We start from the raw sequence: 27,115 nt of genomic DNA on the forward strand, positions 1-27,115 counted from the left end.
ACCCATGTCCTCCTGATGTTGTACCTCACCCAGACCAGGCTCTGGTGCATCTTTCTGTGGTGATTTAAGATGTCAGTGCCCCAAAAAGGTGGCAGCGGAAGAGGCCAGGCACACATGTCCCAACTAACAATGATACCCATTGCTCAAACAGCCTCTGCACCAACATACCCTGACATGCTGGGCTGTGCCTGGCCATCGTGCTGGGCTCCTGCAGCTGCTCTTGCTGGTGAAGGAGAGCCAGACCCCAGAAAGTGGTCAGATAAAACATGTCAAAGGAGGAACTGCTTGAACTGCTGCAGCCAGAGGGTCTCGAGCAGTTGCAGCAGTGCCACTGAGCAATCTCCAGTGACCCCCATCACTGGCACCTTTGGCTTTGAGCAACCAAGTGTCACAAGATTTCCTCTAAGCTCAGCCAGGACCTGAGTGTGGCTGTCCTCTTTGATCACGCGGTTTGCACAGTATCCAGCAGCAAGATTTTAAGTAACAAGCCTCATTCTGCATCGAGGTTCTCAGATGAGAGTCAGTATTTCAGCATGTGCCAGAGCCCATGCTAGGTTGGTACTGTCTGTCGGCAACAGTAAACCTGTTAACAAGCACACAGAAGGGGCAGGAGGGGGGGAGGTCACTGTTATCACCAGCCGCATCCCTCTGATCCTTTTCCCTGTTTGGGATTAGCATATTCTGCTATTGTTTTGATCCTCCAGAAGCCTCTTGTTTCCAGTTAATAAGCAACGAGTCCCTCCAGGGATGGGTAATCACTCCGACGGATCCATGTGACTGAAGCAGAACACAAAAGCCAAGTGAGTCTGTGCTGTCCTTCTTGGTTCTCTTAAGTTCAGATTCAAATGCAAAATTAATCCCCTGAAAAATATTTATAGGCTCTTGCCTTTTTTTTTTTTTTTTTTTTGTGCGTTATCACTACTGATGAGGCCAAAGGTAACCGGTTGTCCTCCTTCCTACATGAGGCAAAGGACGGCTAAAATCTAACTAAACTCTGATCTCTGTTGCTTGCTGTGCGATGCAGCTGAGTGCCGCTGCTCATGAACCACACGAGGATGCAATTAGTTTAACAGCTCTTTATTACGAATGCGGCAGAACAGAATTAGAACTCAATTTACAAGTCTCCCTTTCAAACCCATTCAGCCGTTAAGGCCGCATCATCTTTCAGTTTTCCAAGGCATATAATTGATAAATGATTTCTCCCTGCATACCTCAGCTCTTCATCTTTATTCATGAACCAATTAATCTCCATAGGACACTGTGTTCATTTACATATATGGCCAATGTCACCAACCTCTGTCATTTCATTCTGGAAACAATTTTGCAGCCCATGAGACCACCAGGAGGTGAAAATCTGGATTGTGTCTAGATTTCTGTGGTTCTGGCATTTCTCCCTCATGTCAGTCCCAAATATAAAAATCAGATGTTACCTGTACTAGAAAATGACGGGTTAACCTGGGAGAAACAGACCTCTCATCCCTGGGTGAGTGCTGTACGGGCAGTGTGTTTCAATCATGGCTGATAGGTACGAGCAGAGGCTGAAAACACATTGTTCACTTTGCGGTTCTGAGCACTCAGTTATGCCAACCTTCTTTATTGATGTTTTTATTCTATTCTCCTTGCTGTTTAGCTTTCCAGGGTCAGCGGAGACAGAGATGCTGTAGTGAATGTGCTGTTTTGGAGAGGTGAGGAGGTGACTGCGCTGGTTAAACACTCTCCTCATGAGCTCTGTTTCCTGAAGGTCTGTTATCAACTCCCACCCAAACAACATGTTGTCCAAGTTACTCATGTTTTCCTATTGCCGGAGATAATGATTTATTTGCCAGTATCTTAACATGGAGCACTTGCGAAACAAGCTTAACTTCGTTAAACAAAGGAGATCAAAGGGAGCTGTGGGAGCACTCCAGGCAGAGCTACTGAGCACTTGAGAAAGGTGCTCCAAGTACAATGTACAAAGAGCACACTTCAGCTAAGATGCAAGCAAATGGATGCACGGCTGTCCCCTTCTCTATGTACGTAGTATGACTGTACATATCAGGAGTGCAGTTAGCTCTGGAGTGGTGATGTGTTCTGCCTGTCTCCGAGTCCATCAACGTTATTTGCTGCTCTTCTCTGCGCTGCTTGCGCTTGCTCACGTTGCTTGCACAGCATCTGGCAGGGGTTAGAAAAGCGGGCTCTTCCTTTGGGCTTTTGAAGGATGCTGGGACCTGTTTGAGGATGCTGGTGAAGAGAAGCTCCATGGGGCAAAGCTTCTGCCCCCATTCATTCACCCCTCTCGGCTGGTGTGGTCCCTACCTCGGAGTGGTACGTCTCACTCTCAGCCCGTGCTGACCACCACTCCACGCAGGTGGATCCACACTGCAGAGAGACTCATCGCTCTCCCAGCAGAACCGCCCTTGTACAGATTGTCCTGGTTTGAGCAACATAGGACTAATTTCTCTTCTAATGCTAGGGAAAACTGCACTTTTAGAAGACTCTATTGTCTGAATTTGTGAAAATATTTATTTTACAGCCAGCTGTGGTGAGCGAGTTTCAAGGTCTTAGTGTTTTCAAGCCTTGCCAAGTGCAGGGATGAAGAGTGAGACCCGGGCACTTGACCCAGGCTGGCCAACAGGATTATTTCATACCATGAACGTCACATTCGATATAAATTAGAAAGTTTGCTGTGTAGCCCTCGCTCTCCCTTGAATGTGGCCATCCTGAGAACTTCTTGCCCCAGTGCCGGACCCCTGAGCCCTTCCCTTCCTTCCAGAGCCGTAGTGTTCGCAGTGTCCAACATTTGCTGTCCCCTGCTGGGAGTGCAGCTTCCTGCTGATGGAATGGGCTGAGTATAATCCTTGTATATTTTATATTGGTATTGGGATCAATATTGGTTCTTTTGGTTATTAATGTTAATTATCTAGTCTTATCCTATTAAATCTGTTTATATTTCAACCATCAAGTTTCCTCATTTTTTCCCAATTCCCCTTTCCGGGTGGGGAGGGGCCATCGGGTGATAGAATAATAGTCTAAATGACAATAAATTGCTGTGGGTTTCTCAAACTGTAACACAAATGCCTCCAAATAAGCACTTAACTTTTCTTCTGTCCATCCAGGGATGGGGAAGGGGAGAGGTGAGCTTTCCTACAGTGCACTCTCAGTGTTGCAGCTGCAGACCCCCAGCAAAGCAGTGACACCGATGTGTGGCTGCTCCAGCCCAGTGTCGTGCGACTGCTCTGGCAGCTGAAGGCACCTGTGCTGAAACCTTCTGCACTTTGCAGCCAAGGACCATGCTCTGAGAGCCCCGCGATTCCTGTTTGGGGTGTCATTTCCAAACCTTTAGGAGACCACTGTAGGATAGAGAGGGATTTCCGTCACAGTGCTGGGTGTCCCCCTGCCCAGAGCTTGTATGAGAAGTGCAGAGTGAAACAAACCTTATGAGAATTTGTTTCTCTACTAAGCTCAAAGCCCCTGGGTTTTCCCAAATGCATGCCACCACATCAGCAGAGTCTGAACCTCTATTAGTAAGTTGTTGCCACATGTTCTAGATCTTGACAAGCCAAGGAGGTTTTTGACAGTACAGGTCCCATTATCACAGTACACAACCTCTATAATTAGCAGAACCTATATTCCTTGAATTTGTTTCCAGCAGCTAATCTGGGAAGTTTCTAGTGGCATTTGACTGTTCTGCAAGGTCTGATCACAAGGTGAGCATCATCGTCCCACATTGGTCTGAGAAGGATTGTGACTGAAACATTATGGGGCACTGCAGCCACATGGCCCTAATGTGAAATGTAATTTAAGTGCAGCAAGCAGTAGAGGTAGGGCAGTTGGTGAGGACAAGAGGGATAGAACAAGAGGGAATGGATAGGGAATGATAGAACAAGAGGGAATGGATTCAAGCTGCAACAGGGTAGGTTTAGACTGGACATTAGGAAGAAGTTCTTCACAGAAAGAGTGATCAGACACTGGAACCCAGGGAGGTAGTTGAGTCACCATCCTTGGATGAGTTTAAGAGTTGCTTAGATGTGGTGTTGGGGGATATGGTGTAGGGAAGAACTTTGTAGAGTAGGGTAGATGGTTGGACTCGATGATCCCAAGGGTCTTTTCCAACCTAGATGATTCTATGATTCTATGACCTGCATCTGTCCTCAGAGATCTCTTAGTTTTCACTGATGTGGCTGATGGAGCCTTTCGCTGGCGTGTTACTTAACCACAGGACTGTTTCACTAGTACCCAAGCAGACGAAGGTCTTGAGGAGAAGGCATGGAGAGGTTGATGCACCTAAGGCTTATCCACCACCTCTCAGATGTGCAGGGTGTTCTCCTCCAGGGCTGCAAAATCAAGGGAGAACACTTTACTGAGGGTCTGGTCAGAAGACATCTCCCCACCTTGGTGACAAACCAACACGTGCTCTGAAGTGTCTGGTTTGCTTAACTGCAGTGAAGAGCCAGCACAACTTCACAGGCTGCCAGAGTTGCCTGGCAATGGGGACATTCCTTTTCTGCCTGCATGAATCAAAGCAGCACCGTGCATGTCAGTCACCTGCTGGGAGATTTCCCGACTGGTTGTGTGGGGTTTCTCTCCATGCTTTGTGCGTTCACGGATACTCATTGCTATATGCTTTCAGATCCTTAGCACCTGCACTAAATGAGTGCCTCCCCTGAGGGAGTTCAGTGCTTATATGCATGATCTGCCCTTTTCACAAATTTCAGACCTATCATTACCTGTGAGCACGTGGCCTGTGGGAATTCTGGCCCTTCTCGGCTTTGGACAGTTTATCATGGATCTGTAATAGCAATAGTACTTTGCACCCTAGGAGCAAGTTAGGTTCTCTTTAAGATATTGTTGCCTTTAAAAAGTGATTAGGGGGCAAAAAGTAAATAAGGTGTGATGTAAAACAACTCTTTAAAACTAGTAATTTTACTTCAGAGTTGTGTGTTACTTCCTGAGCAGCAAATGAATCACTAGGAGACCAACATGGTTTTCCTGGTGGCAGAACTGCCACGAAGCAGTGATATACCTAAAAAATACGAACAAAATGAGAACATTATTAAGTTATTTTGGTCCTAATTCAGAGTTTGCCTGCGCTAAGCTATATAAAGTCTGTCGCTTTACCAGTACACAGAACTGCCCTATCTACTGGTTTGCTTAATGAGCAGTGTTTGTGTGTAAATTTTAGCACTGATGTTGCTCACCACACAGCAGGCAATGAGGCTCAGGCATTCAGTGACACTACTCTCTACTGCTCACTGTGCCTGCTTGCCTGAAAAGTACTGGACTTAAAGTGGCTGAGCAGCTCCCAAATTCTTGACAAGTCCATTCTCCAGCTGGTGGAGGAGTCTGCCAGAAGTGGCAGACGATGGGGAGCTGGAGAGTCTCAGTAGCAACTCAACACATGGCTTTGCAAGATTGGAGGCACCAGGATCCAGCTGAAAACAGCAGTAGCTGGGTACTTGCTGCAGGACCAGTGCTGCTTGTGTGGTTTGTGCAGCCATCTCCCAGAGACAGGGTCCTGTTTTCAAAGCAGGAGCCAAACTGAAGCTGCTGTGTCATTAGACAGCAATGGACACCAAGACCTGAAGTTTATGATCAGGCTCACAGCAGAATTAAGCTGCGCTTGGAAGGAGGAGTGATGTCAGGTTGGGGTTTTGGTTCAATTCCATCTCTGGAGGAAGCAGAAACATGATTTTACCTGTACAAGAGCACAGCAGCCAGCCATTACTGCTTGCTATCCTCTTTCTAAAGCCAGGATAGATGATTTACAAGAAGGTGTAAAATCCTCATCATGCACCTAATTATGCTCTACTACACTATGGGGGGATATTTCCTTCTGAGTCCATCTGGTAATCAGACTGTATCCTGAAGCATGTGGATTGATTGCCCTCATGGTTTTTTCTCCTAGTTAGTCTAACTGCTGAGGCTTTATTTTTATTCATATGAATGTCTAAGCCTTTTTGAAGCCTTGAAAATTATGATTAATTGTGCAATGAAAATCAATAATGGAAGTGCTTACAAAGCCAGCTTGATTTGGGAGTGAATCCCAAAGACAGCTGCTTTCTCTAAGAGTGATGGAAAAAGTTGGAGAAAAGCAACAGCAAAAAATTCCAGATCCTGGTTGGTTTTTTTTGTGATGTTTGTGATTGGGTTTAACCCCTTCAGCAATTGCTGGAGGCTTTATTACAGGTTACTATTTCCAGTTCATGAAAGCAAAACCTCAAGTCCGTCAACAAAACAGGAATACCCAATTAAACAGAGGTGCATTGAAAAGGGAAAATGTTTATACGCCTGTACCAGAATGTGGCTATTTCTACACCTTCGGGTCCATGACAGCTTTATTTTTCATGGGAAATTATAGAGATAGGGATGAAGATCTGGTGAAGCATTAACTATAGTATCCCTGCCTATTCCCTTTTGCACACTGACAGGTGCTAGCATTTTGCCTACGGTTAAATATCCCAATCTTTCTCCATTTCCCGGAGGAGAGCATTTTCGGAGCTCATGCATGCCAGCCTCTAAAACTCCGGATAGAGGTGACTGCCATCTCGTGGTTATCTCTCCCTGCTGCACTGGTGCCAGGGCTCATCGCTGGTGCAGACCTGCAGGTTGGGGTTCAGAGATAGTGCCCCAAAATGCAGCCTGGGGACAGGGGACTAGGAGGGAGAGCTATATGGCAGGGTGCCTGGCCCCAGTGCCGGGATGCTGAGGAGAAGGAAAAGCAGCCCCCTTCACAAAACATGCTTTGAATAGCAGCGTACATCACCTGGCCCCTCTCCAGAGCCTGAGCCAGAGGCAGGTTTCGATCTCCAGGGATGCTGAAGTCCTACATCTTGCCTATGGGAAATGCATGATGTGTGAAAGGCTCCACTCCCTGCCTCTCTCAGCAGGCTCCTCTAAAAATCCTACTCCTGTGCAACAAAAATGAGTTGCTAAGGGCTGGTGAATGGGAAATGCTGTGTCTGAAAATCCCTTCTTCTCTCTGGGGATAGGCAAGTGCCAGCATTCACTTGGGACCAAGGGAAAAGTCCCTCCTTGCACTCTAGTGCTGCTGCCATCTCCCATCCATCGTCTACATCCCTTATCTCCACCGCTGCATCTGGGGCAAGGGTATCTCCCTAAGATGGGGAACCCGGAGCAGGGCTGTCTTCAGGCAGGATTACCTGACTCTTTCAGATCTACACTGTCTGTCCAGCCAAAAATGACCCTTGCAGTTTGCAGACATGTGCATGCATGCAACACATGCAAAATACATGGTCATCCCTCCCGAGGGAAATGCAGTGGTCACGGTTTCTGCCTGCAGTCTCCTCTCTCTGTTTTACCTCTGCTGGACTCCCAAGGCAAGCGACATAAGGGAAGAGTAGCCGCCTTTTCAGTGCCAGCCCTCTCGTATGGCAACAGTGGGTCCTATTCTTAGAAAGAGGAGGAGCAGCATAGGGGCCATGTTCTGATAACTCCTCCTTGATGGGCAATACGGTGAGGTGACACGTCCTTCATATAACACTCGAGATGTTCTCCTCTTCTGCCAGCACTGGGAAATACTGTGACCTGATGGGATGGGTCTTGGGATGCTGTTCCTTTCCCATCCTGTATTAAACATATAGGTTAACGAGAGGAACAGGGCAGCCAGATCTAATCAGGAAGGGGATCCGACCTTTAGTAAAGAAACCCAGTGACACATTTGCATTGCAGAATACATAAAAAAAACCCCCAAAGTTTATGGGTATATAAGCAAAGGAAGAGGATGATGGGTATTGCACTGAATGGGGAAAATCACGCTGGGTCAGACTGCAGGTCCAGCCAGCACGGTGTCCCATCTTTGGCAGTGTCTCAGAGTGGCATGTACAGAAATGACCTAGGAAATAATTCTTCATGCTTTCTGCAGTCTTTGGTTTCAATAACAATATGGAAGACATATCCTTAGCAAGCTCACTGTTGTTTTTTTTTTAATTCATTCCTATTTCAGCTGTATCATACACACATCCTCATTAGCACATCCATTACTGAAAACAAAGATAACACATTTGGCTTTATAGAACATTTTATTTGGAGAGACTTCTTATGTCATTGAATATTGGTTCTTTATTAAGGCAATTCTGAAGGGGCTGGGGGGGAGGGGAGGGGAGAGGGAGGGAACTGAGACGGTGTCAACGGGATCGCATTAAGGCAAAATTCCCTCCTTCTGCATTTCACCACAGTAAAATTCATGTAAAGGCCAAAACAGTAAATGACTCAAGCCAAGGAAGAGATTCAGTGCAAATATTATCCCACTGACTATCTGCAGACAGGGCTAGGTCCTCAACTGAGGCAAACTGACAGCGCCTTGTTAGCCGCAAAGCTATGCTGATTTAGCTCCATTGAGGAACCCAGCCTGGGTTCAGGGAAGCATTTTAGTATGTGTTTCATATGCAAGCACACATTTAAATGCTTTCCTGAATCAGGGCCACACAGCCCTTTGAGTGCAAGTCTGTAAAGTTAACTGAGGTTAATTTTTATTCACTACATAAATATGTCATTCTGCATCCCTTTGGTTCACTTCTTATCTTATTGCTACTGAGTTTCCCCTTAGTTTATTTAACATGGTTTTAATTTCTATCATGCTTTGCAATCTGCTTATGTTTTAGGTGTATTATGACATTAAAATGAATTATCCTTTGGAGAGCACTTCTTGCAAAGGTTCCAGAGTTTGGGTGTTCTTGGTGGACCAAGTTACAGTATGTTTTTTTCAGTGAGTAGTAATGTACTCCGTAAGTAATGCCACTGATGGCAGAGACATAACTTGCAGGGGAAAGTACTGCTCAGTTCATATACCAGCAATACATAGCAGACTCCAAACACTTCTCTCTTTCCACAAGAATTTCCTAAGAGGATCCTACTGTTCCAAAAATATAGTCACTAATACTTGCATTGGCTTGGGGAAACCCCTTTTGTTATCCCAGGTGCAAACTGAAGGAAAGTATGGCAGAAATGCTACTAGAAGCATGAAGACATTTTCAGGCAGAAGCAGTATATAACATTTCATAATCCTAGAAGCTGTCTATACTTCCCAAGACAAAGATCTCCAGTTGACCTCTGACAGAAAACTCTGGTATCCATTAATAAAAGGATATGTTTAGGCCTCATTATTGAAAACTCACTCAGGAATATGAAATAGTTATATCTAGCAAAGTGGAAAATAAGGCAAAGAAATCAAGCACATATTACTGTTCAAAACAAAACATTTCCTGGACACACATGGATACACAACTTTTTTATGATCTGGAACCATGTATAACATTCATGCCTTAAAAACATGAGCACCCTGCATATTTCCTTGATACGGAGAAGAGCATCCAGTTTGAGGGAATCAAAAGGGTGAATACCAGGCATCAGTACAAGTCCTTTGTGCTTTAAACTTTCTTCATGCCTTTTCCCATAAGGCAAGCAAACACCGTCATGACCATTTTGGGTTTTACTTCAACCAGGTCTTCTGGAAGGGCATAGACTCTTGCTCCGATTTTTCTGGCCATAGAGATGGCATATCTGCATTGCAAGAGGTGAAAAAAACAAAACAAAGAAATAAATTAGTGCAATAGCATTAATTTTCCCTCAGTTAAGAAGTTTTTTACATGATCAGTACCAGAGTGGGTTTAAAACTTTCTTACTCATTTGACAAAACTAAACTTTTCTATTGGAATGTATGACAGAGGTTCATAAAGAACTAATTTCCAGCAAAAGGTAGAGTGTATTCCCTGGTGGTTAGAGCATTGATTACCTGCAGCATGCCAGACTGCAGGTCAAAGTCTGGTATGAAACATTTAGTCTCCCATCCCCTGGAAGATTACCCTAACAAGCAACCAGTCTGGTCTTGTTCCTCCCCAACCTCTGCTGCTCAGTCTTCGCACATAAACAAATTCATGAGGATGGAAAGCAGAAGGCTGATATTTGTGGAGATCAGTTTTGTTGTAAAATCAACATTCAGGGACTTCTCTTCTGCTTGAGTCGTACCCAGAATCTGCACGCTGACCTTACCATCCTCAGAGTGCACCGTTGCATAGCTACTGGCTGTTCTCTCTATTTTTTCATTTAGAAAGCTATAAAATCCCAAGTTCTTCCACTGCAGAGCACATACATTTGTGAAATTCTCCCCAAAATGCAGAGCAACATGTTTGCAGGGAGTGAGAAAAAAAGGAAGGGGAAAAGAGGAAAACTGAGGGATGAAGAAATCAAGTATTGAGAGAAGTACACGTAGGATTGCAAGGAAAGAAAGAGAACAGATGGTAGGAAATGAAAGAGGAAAAGAACAGTGGGAAAAGTCTTTATAAAAATGATGGCAGCTCTGATTGCCTTACAGTCATTCTTTTCTCTTTTGTAGTTGCCATATAGCAAAGGAGAAGTTAAACTGATGGTCAGACTGGGAGGTGATCTGTATAACTTTGCAAGGAAAGGAAGATGCTCCCAGGATTCGCTCTCTGCTAGGAAACGGTTTGCACTCAGGAAAAAAAAAAATCAATATCCACAACCATAAATCCAATTTTTCAGGCATGAATCCTGTCCTCCCCCTTCTCTCTTATATATGCCTTTGTTCCACCTGTATGTGACTAACGAGGTATCGTGACCTCTAATCACTGGTTTCCATGGCTCAATATTGCTGGCATTGTTCCCTGATCTCTGAAAGAATTTTAAATTTAATAAGAGAAAATGGGAGCTTGTGAAGCCAAGTGATTTTGATACCTTCAAGGGAATTTTAAAGCAGGAATTATAACATTACACACTTCATTTCCATTGATAGTCTTTTTCACTGCCCAATTCCTAGCCTTTGTGCTTCTAACTCTGGAGGTATTTCTCAGCTGAGGTTGTGCCAGATGAGAATGATAGCAGAGCAGTTTCCAAAGACAGAGTCAGGCAAGCCTGAGCAGGTAACACGTTAAGTGTCACTTGGAATGAACATACTTAGCATTATTTAGTTTCTCCTCATCATTCAGGTCCTCTGTTTTCAAGAGGTCATATTTGATTGATCCTGGTTGAATGGCATCAATGAGATCCAGGACTGGCATGCTGGTGCTGATTTTGCTATCCTGCATAAATGAAAAATACAATTAGATGCAAGAACAGGATGACAGATTTCCCATAAAACCAGAGTCTAGCCTCAAGAGCAATGGACAGCTCAGTCAAATACCATTTAGATCTTCTCAAAGGGCTGCTTGGCATCATTTTTCACCTAAGGCAGGCTAAGAACCCTTTCAAGTTCGTTTCTTTTTCCCCCCAATGGATGAAACATCATTAAATCAAAAGATAGGGTGCTGAGCTAGTGAATTTGCTTCCTGTGGGGAGATGACATTGATACAGGTCTACTGATGGGAGGTGTGAGGGGCACCAGCTGTATGAATTCTGAGCTTATTATGTGAAGTCTGATGGATCTGTCCTCGGCTAGTGCAAACCGCTGATTTACATCCACTGAATGTTCCCCAGCTTGGGAAGTGTCTCAGATGTGTTAGCAAATGTGTTCTTGCTTAATTCCAGTTATCATTCCTGGCTCCATACTTTGATTTCTTATGTCAAACTGGCATTCGAAGTATTTCCTGTTAGGTTCATATCATGTTTCTGTCCCCTTTTCATAATAAAGCCCCTTGAATAAAATCTCTATATCTGAACATGCCGTTAATGAAAAATAATCAAACTATGTGGTTAATTATATCACAACATATTGTGTGCATGTATATGCCTATATACATCTACATACAGGCAATGCATGTAACATACACACAAACACACTGAGTAAGAGATTCCTAACTAGAGACTTCCAACATAAAAATGTACCTTGAAACTGGAGATGGTTGAATCCTTCCCGGCTGCAGTCAGTGTTTCATTGACCCAGCTGACAATGATTTCATCATTGACCTTCTCTCCACCACCAATGTCTTCAAGGATATTCAGGGTGTACCTTAAGAGGGAAGCCAGGATTCCTGCATTTGCTCAAGGTCTACCATAACCTCAGAACCATCATGTACATGTGCAACTTGACTGGGATCATCCCAGCAGTCCCCTTAGACCTGATATTCCCCTGCTTCCCACACACTCACAGTATATATGAATTATATTATAACATGCTAATTCATCTATTGTGTCTAATTCACCCCAGTTCCCTAATCACTGTTTGGGGAGTGTCAAAAGGTTTTGATAGTCAAAATTCCTACAAGGTTCTTCTTAGGCAATCTCAGTGTAAATGACTCATTCTCACAGTGTTTAAAAAATAATCCCTGACTTCAAGGCCAGAAGGGAATTGTTATGCTCATGCTAAGACTGACCTTTTGCATAAACGCAAGCCAGGAATATTTTGCTTATATGTCAGTGTGCACCTTGGAAAGACATCCCAAATTGGTTGTGAGTAATCACCACATCCCTAGATTAATTACCTGCCTGATAAACGTATACCTTGCTTTATAGACCAAATTTAGTCTGTATTCTGTTCCTAACCACCGGGTCTCTTTACACCCAATTATGGAGCTCTTAAATGCACACACACAAACACACACACAGAGACAGAATTGCATTAAAGTGGGGAGAGCCACTGAGCTGCATCCGCTTCAGGTAGCAGATTACAAAACTTCTGCATCAGTTCCTTGTTTCCAGTACATTTTCCCCATTCCCTGATACAGAGACCTCTCAACTTCTTTTTCTCTCTTCCATGCAATGAACATTTATCCGTGCTATACAGATAGTGACAGTAATAACCTTCTGCATGAGCTGACTGTAATGGCCTTGCCCATGAGACAATGTGCTTCCTGATCACATCTCTAACTAGGAGCGAGCAAAAGGCCACTCTGTCTTTGCATATAAGTGCAAACAGAGGAGTGAGAAAGCGGTAGCCTGTAGAGCCTTCTCAGTGACAGCATCAGGAAACTATTACAATGCAAACTGAGTACACCAAAACACTCTGGAGTTTTTGTCTGACTGCCATACCTTCTCATCAACTGCCAGATTAAGGCCAGCGTAAGCGTACGGTTTCCTTCGTTCAGATCTTGCCCAGCGATGCCAACAAGGGAAAATTTGGCTTGATTCTTTCCCAGTTCCACCGCATAGTTGCAGTTTTCAAGCTGTTAATGACAGGGTCAATTAGCGTGGTTAAAAAATATTAAAAAAAAAAAGACGACAAGATGCCGTTACTTTAAATTCTTTGGATTGCTTAGCCCAGGTCCTCTTAGTCAAGCAGGAGCTCTGGGGCTCTGTGATAATACAGCTGTTTGGCTACCAGCAGCCAATTCTATCCCAAAAATACCATGGTAAACAGTTAACATAGAAGGAAGTGTTATACTTCATCATCAGGGCCTGAAAAACAGATTACCCTGGAGCATATGAATCTATGGCTCACGGGTACCCCCAGCATCACAGCACTGCACTGAGACAAAGGATTAGTGTCCCAGTCAATATTTTAGGTCAGTTAATCACTCTGGCCTAACTGGATGGAATTACTCATCCAGATAGCTGGGAGAAAGCTTTGCATTTAGCAGCAACTCTGTGATCGGTTCTTGAGGCTTCTGGTCAAGAATGCTTATCATCACTGTCTTCATTTGATGTGGAGAGCAGTGATCCAGACAGCTGCAATTAAGCTGGTGCCATATGACTCACAGTGAAGATGCATTATAATTGGTGACAAAGACAGTAGCAAAAGTGGTCTGCAAATACAGTTTTTAAATATTGACACAAAAGGTGTCAAGTCTTTTTACTTTACAAATATTGTTCACCTGTCAGAGCCAGTGAGTCAAATGTATGTTTCTTTTTCAGGATGAAAAATTATTCACTGACTAGACAAAAAAATCATTTAATGTGCTGTACTTGGGACTTCAGAGCAACACCAGCGCCCACATTGCTGTTTGAAATGATATAGACATCCTTCTAGGATAAAGCATTGCTACTGGAGCTATTCCAGCTGTTTGTACCTTCTTCATGTTGCCACCCAGTTTAGGGTATGGTGGTTTGTTCACTCTGTTCCAGTCTACTGGCACTTTGATCTTTTCATAGAGCTGGAAGATAACCAAGGCATCTGACAGGTCACTGAAAACAATAAAAATGATATGTGATTGTCCAAAGAATAGAAGAAAGGAACCCAACTAAACTATTAGTAGAGGTAAACTTAGTTTCCTAAAAAAAAAAAAAAAACAAACCCCAAAAAACCCACCAACAACAGAATCATATATTATTATAGGGTCCAAAAGTTTTTATGTTTTTGTAAACAATTTGCTGGCTGTCTTTATCATCCAAAGGACGTGTAATACCTCCTCTTACCTATATAAGTGATTTACACGTGGATTAACACCCAGGGAGTTCATCCAGTTCCTGAATGTCCTCTCTTCCCTTGTTTCACCTAAAACAACAGATACATCAATCAACTGGCCTGCAAAACACAACACTCCAGTAAAATAAATGTCTTGTGATGAAACCATAACTCAGAATTTACAGTGCACTGAACCATAAACAGAAAGAGACACTGGTTGACATGTGAAATAAGAGAGCACAGTGCAGCGTGTAATGTTTCTTCATGGCCTATATATTATAGTATTTAGGCAGATTGGCCTTGAAATGCCTTCAAGAACAGCCTGTGCCCTAGAATGAACAGTTTCAGTATGAGGCTGAGAAAGAAGGACCTGAAGCTCAGCAAATGACCCATACAACAGTGGTCCTGACCCCAACCCAGAGAAAGCAGACAGCAGATTTATGCAAGATCTGATTTTTAAATTATATTCTCAATTAAGGGAATGCCAGATCAGCTCCATTTTCAACTAACAAGCACGTTCAATAGTCCATACTGGTTCAGACATCCCACAAACATTTTTGTCTTTTAACATGTGCTATCCACAGAGCGGACCCCCAAAGTGCCAGAAGCTACATGCAGGTAAAGAGCAGTCTCCCTTTCTCAAGGCTGCCTTTGCTAACGGTGCAGTGAATATATGTCTGAAAGACATAAGGATAGGTTATCGTATCATCAACTCAGAGCTGGGGATACTGTGGCACGGGTGGCCAGAAACATCTTTTATTTGCATTTTCCTTACCTTCAATAGAGCTCCAGTCGATGTCCTGGTTCTCTGGCTTATGCAGGGCCGGGTATTTGTTGAACAAGTTGGCGATGAAGGCCAAGTTCAGCTTTGGGTTTCCCCGCACGACATCGGTGGCCGTGACGAACTGCCGGCAGCCCAGCCGCTCCGCCTGCTGCAGCATGCACTCCGCTCGCTGGACATCGTCCTTCTCCTGCACCGGCAGAGAACGGGGCCGTCAGCCTCACCCCACTGCCTGGCACTGCACGCAAGACCCACTTGGGGTCTCCGCCTGTGGACCTTGGTGTGGGGCCATCAAAGCACGTCCTCGTCCGATTTATAGCTATTCCCCTTCCCACTATTACTAATGGCAGGTCTGTGTTTTCAAAAGGGCTTTAGCTACAATCCAGCCATCTCACCATACTGCTTTTACAGTTATATTCCATATAAAAGGGAATGGTTTGATGAAATTCCCAAATAAATATATTTAAATATACTTGTTACATGTCAGTAGTTTATCAGTGTGGTTCAATGGTTGCTAAAGTTTCAGCGATAATATCTAATGAAAGGCAAAACTGATCATTTAATTCTTTGAAAGCTTTGATTTCTGAAATACAAGATCAGATCATGTTGCAATGCTAAAAAGAGTTCACTTGTTCTGGCATTCTGGTGCAACTCTTTGTTGGCCAGCAATGCAAGCAGCAGACAGAAAATATCGGCATTTGCTCTAAACTGATCTCATCTTACCCTTAATCCTGACATGTCAATAGTAATAGCCGGAATGCCTTCTTCATCTCCCTTGGGGGCAACTTGGTTCAGCAAATGGTAATAAGCCTTTGAGTCCTGTGACAGACAGAGAAATTACAGGGAGGAAAAATTACATCTCAAGCTCAGGTTTTGCATGCCAGTGCTCCCCTGAATAACGTGCCTGCATGCTTCGTTTTTATTACATCAGTCATTGGGCTACATAATTAAATTAATTAAGCTGGAAGCACTTAGCAATTCCTACTTTATGCTGTATTTGCCAGATCTATTTCTTCCCTAAGCCAATATATATATGCTGCAGAATGTTCAACGCAGGAGACAAAATGCTGTGTGTTGCACTTACAAAAAGGACAGCAACAACGAAGAGATATTAGAATTGACTTAATCTGAACATTAAATTAGAGATAAGAAAATGCATACCTTTATAATGCTGTAGAAGTCAGGCTGTTGAGCGTTTAATAAAAGAAAATGCAGAAGGAGAAAGCAGATGTTTAAAGCGGGGTTCAAAGCAACGCTGGAACAGTTATGGAAGAGAAAGCATAGTTTTCAAGCACAAAAGTTAAAACTGATAACAGTATCAGCATTTTTCAGGCAAAAGGGCAGGAACAAGACAAGGGTTTAACATGTTGTGTCTTTAATCTTTTGTGAAAAGTGATGTTGCTTCCATGTGTGGAAAATATTAATCTCACTTCAGAAATAACTTAAAGAACTGAAAATAAAGCTACATGGCTAGGGACTTGACTAACTAACCCAGCTAAAACTCTTGAAAATATAAAGCAGATTACCTGAATTATTTTAAATCTTATACATCTGTATTACTACCCAACAATAGGTCCAACCTTTTCTAAACCAAAGCCACGTCAAGAGTCATTTTAAGGACATTTAGGAAGGAGGAGAGCAATAGGGGCAGGGAACTGAAAATACAGTGACAGAGTCCATATGCCCTGTCCAGAGCCAGGAGCCGTTCCTTTCCCAGGCATTTGGTGTGGTGGGGCTGGCAGTGATGACTAGGAGGTTGAGAGGAGGAGGAATACTACTGAGCGGAAAGGTAAACCCCACTAAAATGATTTCAGTACCCAGCTCCACGTGTTCAGCAGAGCAGTCACAGCTGCTTGGATTGTTTCAGTGCACAATCCCTGCCTGGAGGACAGGGATTTGGGTGTGGAGCTGCTATTGTTGGTCAGTGTTTCTCATACCTTGATGTCTGAGCTGAAGTTGTTGACTTTGTTGCATCCTGCATTCTCCAGGTGATAGTTTGCCCACCTCAGCAGCAGTTCCTCTGGAGACAACTTCATCAGATCCTCCAGGCTCTCTCCTTCTCTCAGCAGAGCAATCAAGGCTAAGCAAGGAAAAAAGAAAAAATGAATGATGTTGTGCATACTTGTAGAGGAGAACATATAACTATTTTCTCTCTTACACATTTTGATACCCTAGTTTCTAAAAGTGAGTGACCCAAGTGTTGCAAAAATTCAAACTGGGTTAGCATGACAGAGGACATAAACAGAAAAAGGGTCTCATCAATTAAATGAGGACAAGGCTGTTAATTGTGGATCCAGTAGTGGATCATATAGAAATTTCAACGTGGTCTAAGAACTACCCGATTTCCTTGCCTCAGATCTTAATGAGAAGATGACGATGCTGAGCACAGGGGCAAGATGGGAGTGAAAAAATGGACACAGACTTTCTGCAGCTTAGATGAAAGAAATCTCAGTGACCTTCACACTGAAACTGTATTCGCACAGGTATTCTGAAGAACTTGCACGTGACCTCATGAGCTCATGGACCAGTAGGGTTAACTCATCTGCCAATTGGAGAAGATACCCTATTTATACAGAAAAATCAACATAATAGTTATGTTCATAAAAGGAAGAAGAGGCAGGAGGGAAGGATCGGCCCTTGCAGGATGTTCAGCTGATCTCTGGAGCATGAAAGGCTTTAAAACAAGTTTTGAAAAGAACAACTAATAACATGGAAACTAATTGTTAATGAGATAAAAAGGGAGAGTGTGTCACACTAGTCTGATCTCCTTCCAATATCCTTTGTCATGCCTTGAAAGAAATATGGATTTGCTACATAAAGGAAACAGTGGAGACCTACTCTATCTGGAGTTCTGTAAATAATTTTATATAGGATGCTATGGAGTTAAACTGAACTAGAAGGAGTTAACAGAAGCATTTGAATGTAGACAGTGGATTTTATGAAAAGAACAATGTTAACACACTGAGAGAGGTAAGGCTGGAAGAAGGATTCTTGTGGAGTTGATCCTGGATTGATTTTTGGATTAATGTTTTCATTTTTTTGGCATCAATTATCTTGGCACAAATACTAGCAATGTGCTAAAAATTTGATGATGATATTCACTAGGTGGCATAGTCAATACAGAGGACGATCAGGAAACCAGACAGAAAGAACTCAATGACAGTAATAAAAATGGAATGTAATTTAATAGTGCTATGTTCAAAGACATTCACCAGGGAATTAATATGAATAACCTCTACTAGCTAAAAGCTTATATGGACAGATGATGAGAACAACTTGAGTGTATTAGATGTCTTCTGAGCTACTCTAAGCTACCATGTGATATGACTAGGGGGATACCAAACATGATGTCAGTGCAATCCCATGGTGCATTTCCCACAGAGGTTGGGATGTATTCCTGCCTTGATACCATGTGCTCATGAGAGCTCATTGGAAATAGCGTCCCATATTCAAGAAAAAGGGAATTTCACCTGAAACAGCTGCAGAGAAGGGCTATCAGGGAAAGAGAGAACCTGAAAAGAAATAAAAATGAACTTGGCTTTTTTATCCTGACAAACTGAAGTCTAAGATGAGAAGTGAAGGAGAAGATACCAGAAAGGGAAAAATAGCTATTAAACAGGATAAAGCTACCTACAAAGGAATGGGAACTCTGGAAACTGGTGGCTCTGGCAATGAAAGAGATAGAAATAAGGAAGGGGTGAAGCAATTAAAGTAATACCTGCATTGCAACTGGAGAAAAGAAGCTGGATGAGCAGACTGTCCAGAGGTCCAGGGAAGAAAGCAGCAAGATAAGGTGCTGTGTGGACTACATGTACAAACCCACAGCCTCACGCTGAAGCTATTTCATGGAGAATTTTGGCATTGGAGAGACAAATCTGGAGTGCTGTGTCCAGTTTGGGGCTCCCCAGTACAAGAGAGACATCGACAAACTGCAGTGAGTTTAGTGGAGGGAGACGAAGGCAGTTGGGTTGGAGTGCATGATATATGAGAAAAGGATGAGAAAATTGGGTTTGTTTAGCCTGGAAAGAGGTCTGAGAGGGTCTTCAGCAATAACAGGTGAGCCAGAGCTGTGTTTTCCCAGTATGCACAGCAACAGGATGAGAAGTTACAGTCACAAGGTACAGGAAATTCCAACTAGATATGAGAAAAAAAAATTCACAGCAAGAGTGGTTGGGCTGTGGAACAGGCTGCCCAGAGAGCACTGGAAAAGGACCTGAGCAACCTCATCTAATCTTGAGACTGGTATGGCTGTAAGTGGGTAGTTGAATGGATGAACCAGAGGACCTCTGGGTTGGACCTCCAGAGGTTCCTTCCAGCCTAAGTTATTCTGTGATTCTATAATTCTGATTTCACAAAGTCATAGAAGATGTTGGCAATCGAAAGCAAGAAAAGAGTAAAGCTTCCTGAATGCAGTGTAGCATTTCCTTATCCCAGATCTAGTGCCAAAACACTTAAGTGTAAACCATCATTCCAGACCCAAGGAGCATGAAATTGTCTCTTCACATACAAGCCTACACACAACCTTGGACTTTGGAGTGCTGTAACTTTTGAAAAGCAAGGGAAATTGGAGCAGCCAGGAAGACAGGCAAGAAATACTTGAAGAAAAATGGAATTAATTTTTTTTTTTAAAGAGCTTTATCCTGAAGACTGTTCAGTGATAGCAGTAGAGCACTGAAATGAAGAGCCATACATACCTTCGTTCCTGCTGATCTCTATGTCAGCAAAGAGTCCAATTTTGATGACTTGCCATAAAAGACCCAAAACCAGGTAAGGTTTCCCTTCTTTTAAGTCTTCAGCTCCAATGTTAACAACATGGCACCCAATGGCTGAAGCAGAGTTCAGAGCCAGGTTCAGATTTTCCTAGGGAAAGAAGAGAACTTCCGAATGATGCAGTAACTGGAGAGCTGAGGACACAGGAAGGCAGCGGAGCCCCCCTGTGAATGCATTTACGTACATGTCTGACCACAGGGAGCAGGGGAACACAGAATCTCCTGCAATTACAGGTAAATTCTGAGTCCCAACATGAAGACAGAAAGGACCTCTTTGGCAAAGGTGAAAGACCATGCCACAAGGCAGTGGAGCTCAGAGCATATGTCTACATTCACAGTGATGCAGAGAGGCTCAATCCTGGTTATCAAAGCCAGGCTCTCCATATAGCTAATGCATAAGCACATGTTCAAATGCAGCGTGGGGCAAGCTCTCCTCCATTCGGTCTTGCACACATGGAGTAAGGAGGGAGCTACAAGCCAGTCAAGCAGCAAATATTCCAGGCTCGGCTCTGCCTAGGCACTATGCAAAAGCCCTAACACCTAAGATACAAATAAATTGCTAGCTGGCGATGTATACAGAAAGCACATGGTCATAGGAATCAGTATTAATAAACCTGCTGAGTTTTTAACCTTGCATTTTAGCCAAGGTCAGAACTGGTCAAGCCTGGATATTTTCTTTTTAACTTTGAAACATGGAGTCCTGATTTGGGAGTGTACGGTGGAAGAAGAGAGATTCTGTGATTCACAGTGAGGGGCAGAAAGAAAGTGATGTTTCAGGAATGTTATGTTCCTTCATCACTTTATTCCTATTTAAAACAAAGGGTATAAGAAAATCTGACCCGCAGGTCTACCCTATTCAAAAAGGTGGCTTGGTTATCTGAGGGCAAATAATGGAGGCAAAGAAGCCTGGAAAACATAATTTATCACAGATTCACATTTTTTCACATTAATTTCATCACTGCTGGCATGACAGAGAGATTTGATTACATACAAAATGCAGAGAGAGACATAGTGTAAATTCTCAAAAACTGGAGCATTTCAAATTAATTACCTATTCTCCACCAGACAGCTGTAAAAGGGTTAAGTTAAAGTGGAAGCTATATTGATCAAATCATGTCTACGTGTGACAAGGATTGATCTCAGCTGCATCACTAAGCTATGCTGCTGACCAAAACGATTAGAACTGAAAAATGTGGTATACAGCATAAAAATCCAATTTAATGGCTTCTGAGCTTACTTGAGCCTGGCTAATGTTCCGTCAAATCAGAGTAGCTGAAGGATAAACTGGGTTAGGTTCATATCTATTCCATATACCTATTTATATTCTGTACCCAGATACCTAGATGCTGGTCATATAAAAATACCTCTCTACATACTGCTGTGTGAGAAACACAATAAACTTTAAATAGGTGAAAATTTGCTTTTTGTCCAGTTTTTAAATCATATACATGTGCAGATAATAGAAATAAAGAAGGGATTCAGTATTCAAGGTGAAAAAGTACTGATTGTAACAGGCAGGCAAAGGCCATGGTCCCATCTCAGGCACATTGCATATCACAGTACTTCCTGGATCACAGTGAATACTTTGGTGAGGAGATCAAGCTGCAACACAGCAATTGTGAATTCAAATCCATGTCCATGCCTGTGTGACTTTGGAGGGGGTTGGAGCTACTCCAACTGGAACTGGTCACTGTATTATCTAGCTGCTCTTGCCATTCATGTGGCATCTACCACAAAGGTATCTAAAGCTTTGAACCAGTAAACATACATTATGAGGAGCAACTGAGGGAACTGGGGTTGTTCAGCCTGGAGAAAAGGAGGCTGAGGGGAGACCTTACCACTCTACAACTGCCTGAAAGGAGGTTGTATGCAAGGTTGGTGTCAGTCTCTTCTCCCACATAACAAGTGATAGGACAGGAGGAAATGGCCTCAAGTTGCGCCAGGGGACGTGTAGATTGGATATTAGGAAAAATTTATTCCCTGAAAGGGTTATCAAGCATTGGAACAGGCTGCCCAGGGAAGTGGCTGAGTCACCATCCCTGGAGGTATTTAAAGACGGGTAGACGTGGTGCTTAGGGACATGGTTTAGTAGTGGACTTGACAGTGCTAGGTTGGGCGTTGAACTCAATGATCTTAAAGGTCCCATCCAACCTAGACGATTCTATGATTCTATAAGTGCAAATAGAAACATTATTTAGTCAGATTGCTCATATGTCTGGAAAGAAACAGAAATATAAGTCTTTACATTTTTATGACGTGGACCTGTGCATCTCACTTTGCCACAAGCAACTTTGCCTGATTGTCTTGGGCAGGACCACGGTATCTTTGTCCTTGCTCTAAGTGATTATATCAAAGCATCCGAAGGGCAAAAGCAAACAATACTGTTACATTTCAGTACCTGTATTGTGAAGGGTGTGAGTTTCTTTTTGTTGATTGTTCTCTCATCAATGGTATCTGGCACTGAAAAGTTGATCATCTTACTGGAAATAAAAGAAAAAAGAACAAGAAATACACTACTAGCTATGCGCACACAAAATACAGACACAGCTTTTATCACAATGCTGTAGGACAAAGAGATGGAGAGTTACTGAACACATACGAATAGCCAGCCTCTGTTTTTACATGTACACACACAGACCCACACAATACTTGAGCAATTCTTTTGGATCACATGCAGATTGTACTATGGTCTGAGGCCAAGAATGCCACAAGGTGAAGTTGCGTGAGAAGTTCATTGTGCAGAAATTCCTGTGAAAGCACTCACTATTTTGTGCTGCTTTGTGTGAAGCCCCAAAAGTCCTTGGACAAAAATAAAACCAAGTAACTCCTCAAATTTCACTGACTTCATCTTATTGCAAGGGCTCAGAGGCAAAGAAAACCTCTCACTTAACATGAAAGAAGCTTTGTATTTTTAAAGAGAAAGAGAGGAAAAACCCTAGTATTATTAAGGCCCTGAATCTGCAAAGATTCATGAGCTTAATATAAAGTCAGCAGCTTCCATTTACTGCGAACTCACAGTTCCCATTTGTGAGAAAGACAGGTATTATTTACCAAAGCACTATGCCATCACCGACCGCCTGGAAGAGGTCATCTGTTTCTGGATTCATTGGGACCACATGTTTACAGTCAGGGTCCTTCTCAAGGGCTTTATTAATCCAGTTGACAAAGGCATACTTTTCTTCCTCTGTGGACAAAACATCAAATGCATCAGTTTGCTGTGCAATACCTCCACCATCATTTTACTTACAAAGGCAGAACTCCTGGGGCAGAAGGTTCTCCCATCAGCGTGACTGCTCAACGAACCCCTAGAAGGGAAGAAGGCTCTGAGGAGGCAGGCAAATGAGCTGAAGACAGCAATGGGCTTGAGCTGGTTAGTACTCCTTCCACAGTCCTTCCCAATGACTGGGGTTGCCTGGTATCATGAGGGCAGGCATATTATAGAGATTGGTAATGAAGTTCACATGATTCAAATGGATGTTGCAGTTGCTATGCTTTGCTAAGCATAATTTGTACTTGCACCAGAATTTAAATGCATTCTTGTATCACCGCTAGATCTAAATCCCACGTAACTTCCAGTAAGTTCAAATAAGTGAACTCTGTATTGTACATTACACCCTCCACGTGTGGAATATCTGGAAAAGCCTGGCCAGGGTGTATTGGACTCTGACAAGCAGCTTTCAGAGGGTAATGGGCAAATGTTCCCTGTAGTCCAACAGGGCGGTAACGTAGTTATCCTGTACCAGCAGCAGCTCACACCACCCCCAGTAACTCAAAGCAGGCGTCCTCTGTGCTCAGGTGGGTGGAGACCTCGGAAGCATCCTCTGCTCTCCCTTCTCTGGAGAGAGTTCTCCACCCCTGCCTCTGGAGAAGACAGCCAAGGGTGAGACGCCCTCCCTGTGGAGCTGCTTCAGAGTGGGCTGTGCCCAGCAGGCAGCAGAAGCAACCACGGCTGCCCCAAACTTTCAGCCTGAAGAAACAGGCTGGGAGAAGAGCTCTGATGGGGGTCGTGCCCTCTTCAGAAAAAGGTCAGAAGCCATTTGGTTACAGGTGAGTTTACAGAAAGACTACCAGGGAATCGGCAAAACGTACAAGGAAATGGGTTAGCAACAGAGGGGAACCTGCGCCGGTGAGCAGGGACGACAACGGGCCAGTCTTCACGCTGCTGCTGCAGCCATGCTGGGAGGCAGAGCTGCAATGCATTTACGGTAAGGGAAGCTAAGCTGGCTGGAGCTTCCTCACATAGCCACAAGTCTGTCCACCCCAGTAAACCAGCTCACACTATTTTTGACAAAGACCCCACTCCAGTGCTTTGTCACCTTCACAACTCTTTGCCTTGCACCAGCCTGGCCCGAACAGCTGCCAAAGCTTATCAAGGCCGGAGCACCTGGGTTTGCACCACAATAAGGTGCAGATGATCTCCAAGGGCTTGTTCCTGGATGCTCTCTGTACGGGACAGTTGTACCTACCTGAGTAAGAGTGTTGTGTGCCAGCACTGGATTGCTCTGATGTTCCACCGATAGCACAAATTCCCTCCTTTTTGTTGATTTGTTTTCGGAATGACTTAGCAACGTCATCACTCTTCAGGTTTTGGAAAATCTTTCAAGCACAAGAGACAATTTTAAAATTTCAGAGGATTAAACCAAGCTAAAACAGTGAACTCTTGGACCAGGAGACGTGCTCTCTGCTTCATACGTAGGGAAGTACAGCTTAAGTACTATTCAGTGGGTTTCTGTGTAAACTCTGTGTATCTACTGCGGTAGAAGAGGATCATACACAGCTTTTGTGTTTTCAAAGCAGTCAACAAAGACCAGGTAAGTAAAAGAAATGTATATGGTGTGAAACCACGGAGCTAAAATGCGTAGGAGGAGGGGCTTTAACAGTTTTGGTTTGAAGAAAGGAGAAGTAAAAACCCGTTTCTCCATCCCACGGGAAAGTACACTATTTTAGCATTTGCTTTCATCCCAGTTCAGAAAAAGAAGAAGCTTTTTTAATAGAAAAAATGCCCCATAAAGTTTTCAGTTTCAATCTGCTGAAATTTTTCATAACCATCTAGCCAGAACATAATATTTTCACAGCTTATAACTGAAAAACTTCATCCCGCTGCATCAACCAAACTGATAGATATTAAGTCTATTCAATATGCACCTGCATTCGTGTACCTTGCCACAGTTAAGCGTAGGATTTCTAGTTTGGTTACCTCCTGCTCTCATCTTTTCCAGTGAGGGGACTCCTTGGATTAACTAGGTGCCCATGAGACCCTGTGGTTGTGCCTCTGCTGTGCCCTGGGGACCACCTTGAGTCTCCTGCCTGGAATCTTACTAAATAAAAAACATCTTACTTACTGAAATAAATTCATCAAAGCTGATCCTGCCATCCCCCGTGGTTGTCAAATTCTGAATGAGTTCTCTGACTTTATATCCTGGGAGAGGGAGATTGGCTGCCTTCAACACATCTGTTAAATCGTTGGCGTGGATGAAGCCGTTCCCACTGATGTCTGCAAAGATTAAAGCAAACATTCAGATTCTACATCAGCCTAATGAAATTTTATGCACACAAAGGCTGTTGGTTTTATTTCACCTGAAATCCCATATTTTTAACCACTGCAGTGTCATTCACACTCAAAAAAACTTACAGCCACCATTTATCAAACAGAAACTCACAGTGATGAATTTGTGTGTTTTAGACATACAGCAATATCTTAACAAAGCTAGGTTTAGATGGATATAATTGACTTTCCAAGTTTACAGACAAACATGTAAGTGATTTATAGAAGGAGTATCCTGTCTACAGAACAGCTAAAGAAGTGGAGTTGATGGAATACAGAGTTACACCTTACACATTCGTAAATATAACTTGTGATTTTGAACTTTTCTGCATCTAATATCATCAGAAGTCATGATTTTAGAGACTTGGAACTGCATATGGTCATGCTTAAAATAAAAACTTGGGTGTTTCTCTTTGATGTTGCTAACACAGATAGTCCTGCTGAGCCTGTTACAAGATCCAGGGCCAGATTTTATGAGAAGATCACCAATATGGGTTAAATAGTCCTTTCTTTTGTACCACTTTGTTAAAACCTCCACAAAGAAAAATGGAAAATGAATCTATTGCATGAAGAGTTTATGTTAAAACTCTATGGTTATGTACATAGTTATATATAGGTATATAGTTATATATATGGCTATATATTTATATTTGGGGTTTATATATGTGTGTGTTTCTTGTTCCGCAGGCTCTTTCCCCAGCCCAGAGGCCGAGGTGATTTCAAAGAAGCATGTGCTGATTTCCTGCGTGGTGAGTTGCAATGTGAGTCACTTGTTGCACGCAGCAAAAAGGCACTCGGCCCTCAGCATCAGCAGCACAGGGTAACGCAGCTTGCAAAGAGCCTCCTATCCATTTCTGAAGTCACACTACAAAAGGATCTGGACTTGGAAATGTCCAGGAGGGGAACGAGAGCTTCCTTCCAGCATTCACCTTGTCAGTGCATCGGGTGCGCTGGGCACACACAGCGACAAGATGTTTAAGATTGCCAGCCTGGACTACTGTGTGCTTAGAAATCAAACAACCCATCACCTGAAGCAGTAAGGACAACTGATTAACACATTACCCAGCGAGGCTGACAGATCTGCTAATAAAAGTTAAGTGAGCTGTCAGAAGCATAAGGGCCTTTTCTTAGAATTTGGGTAGACAGGGATAGGTCTGCGTGACTTCCAAGGAGACAAATCAGATGAGACCTTTTAAGGCTTGGAAAGGAAACACACTTTAAAAATGTACGTTGCTTAAAAGGTCATAGTAAAAGGATGACAAATTTTGTAGCCATTTGCACATTTGTCTTCTCCAGACTCTTCCACCCCAGAGGGAGTACTCAATTTGCATTAAAATCAAAACTTTTTGCCTTCCAACTAACTTGCCGTGAATAAACAATACCCTTAGGAAAACACTTGAGAGTATTTCCAACATGGTTTTCTGTACAGCTTTTGAGGTTACTTCATAAACCCTGCTGCCCATTGCCCTGCCGTCTCTCTCTGGTAAGGGGCCATTGCTCCGCAGTGTGCTGGTGTGGTTTCATCTAGGAGGCCTGCAGCGGCAGGAAAAGGACTTTCTGTGGTTTCTGTGACACAGCAGATCAGCGCTGGAGTAAGCTCCATCTCCTCACGGCTGCCCAGCACATGAGAAAAGAGCTTGCTACGGCTTCACACTTCTGCAGCGTCCTTCCTGTTTGCTGTACTCACCGACTTTGCCAAAAGCCTCTCGTAGCTCTGCCATCTCCTCCTCCGAGAAGTGCGCTGTCGACGCCATTTCTTAGTTCTCCGAGCGGCAGGTCTGCGAGAAGGA

The 27,115-nt window shown here is 43.3% G+C and overlaps 1 protein-coding gene across 2 annotated transcripts; it reads right to left on the reverse strand.

Moving 5' to 3' along the window:
- Positions 1-8,002: 8,002 nt before the first annotated feature.
- LCP1 (lymphocyte cytosolic protein 1) lies at positions 8,003-27,103 on the reverse strand. Of its 2 annotated transcripts, XM_074144377.1 has the most exons (17): positions 27,013-27,079; positions 25,123-25,274; positions 24,247-24,376; positions 22,832-22,964; positions 22,179-22,260; positions 19,706-19,871; positions 16,949-17,091; positions 16,495-16,497; positions 16,173-16,196; positions 15,735-15,830; positions 15,006-15,201; positions 14,242-14,320; positions 13,896-14,010; positions 12,919-13,052; positions 11,776-11,899; positions 10,909-11,033; positions 8,003-9,498 (listed from the first exon to the last, which is right to left on the reverse strand). In XM_074144377.1, exons 1-17 carry the CDS (start codon positions 27,077-27,079, stop codon positions 9,366-9,368), a joined length of 1,902 nt encoding a protein of 633 aa, XP_074000478.1. In that variant the 3' UTR covers positions 8,003-9,365. The 2 variants fall into 2 exon arrangements, with proteins under 2 accessions (XP_074000478.1, XP_074000486.1); XM_074144385.1 differs by lacking the exons at positions 16,173-16,196; positions 16,495-16,497 and having other exon boundaries at positions 27,013-27,103.
- Between the last annotated feature and the right edge of the window lie 12 nt (positions 27,104-27,115).

Source organism: Numenius arquata, chromosome 1, assembly GCF_964106895.1.
Source record: "Numenius arquata chromosome 1, bNumArq3.hap1.1, whole genome shotgun sequence".
NCBI lineage: Eukaryota > Metazoa > Chordata > Aves > Charadriiformes > Scolopacidae > Numenius > Numenius arquata.

What these genes read in the sequence shown, in the direction of transcription:
- LCP1 (XM_074144377.1), bottom strand. Translation starts at nt 27,079, where the DNA reads ATGGCGTCGACAGCGCACTTCTCGGAGGAGGAGATGGCAGAGCTACGA. An exon ending in AGAGATCAGCAGGAACGAAG is followed by an intron (nt 17,092 to 19,705) that starts GTATGTATGGCT and finishes TTCCTTGCTTAG; the next exon opens with CCTTGATTGCTCTGCTGAGA. An exon ending in ACTTCTACAGCATTATAAAG is followed by an intron (nt 15,831 to 16,172) that starts GTATGCATTTTC and finishes TGTCTGTCACAG; the next exon opens with GACTCAAAGGCTTATTACCA.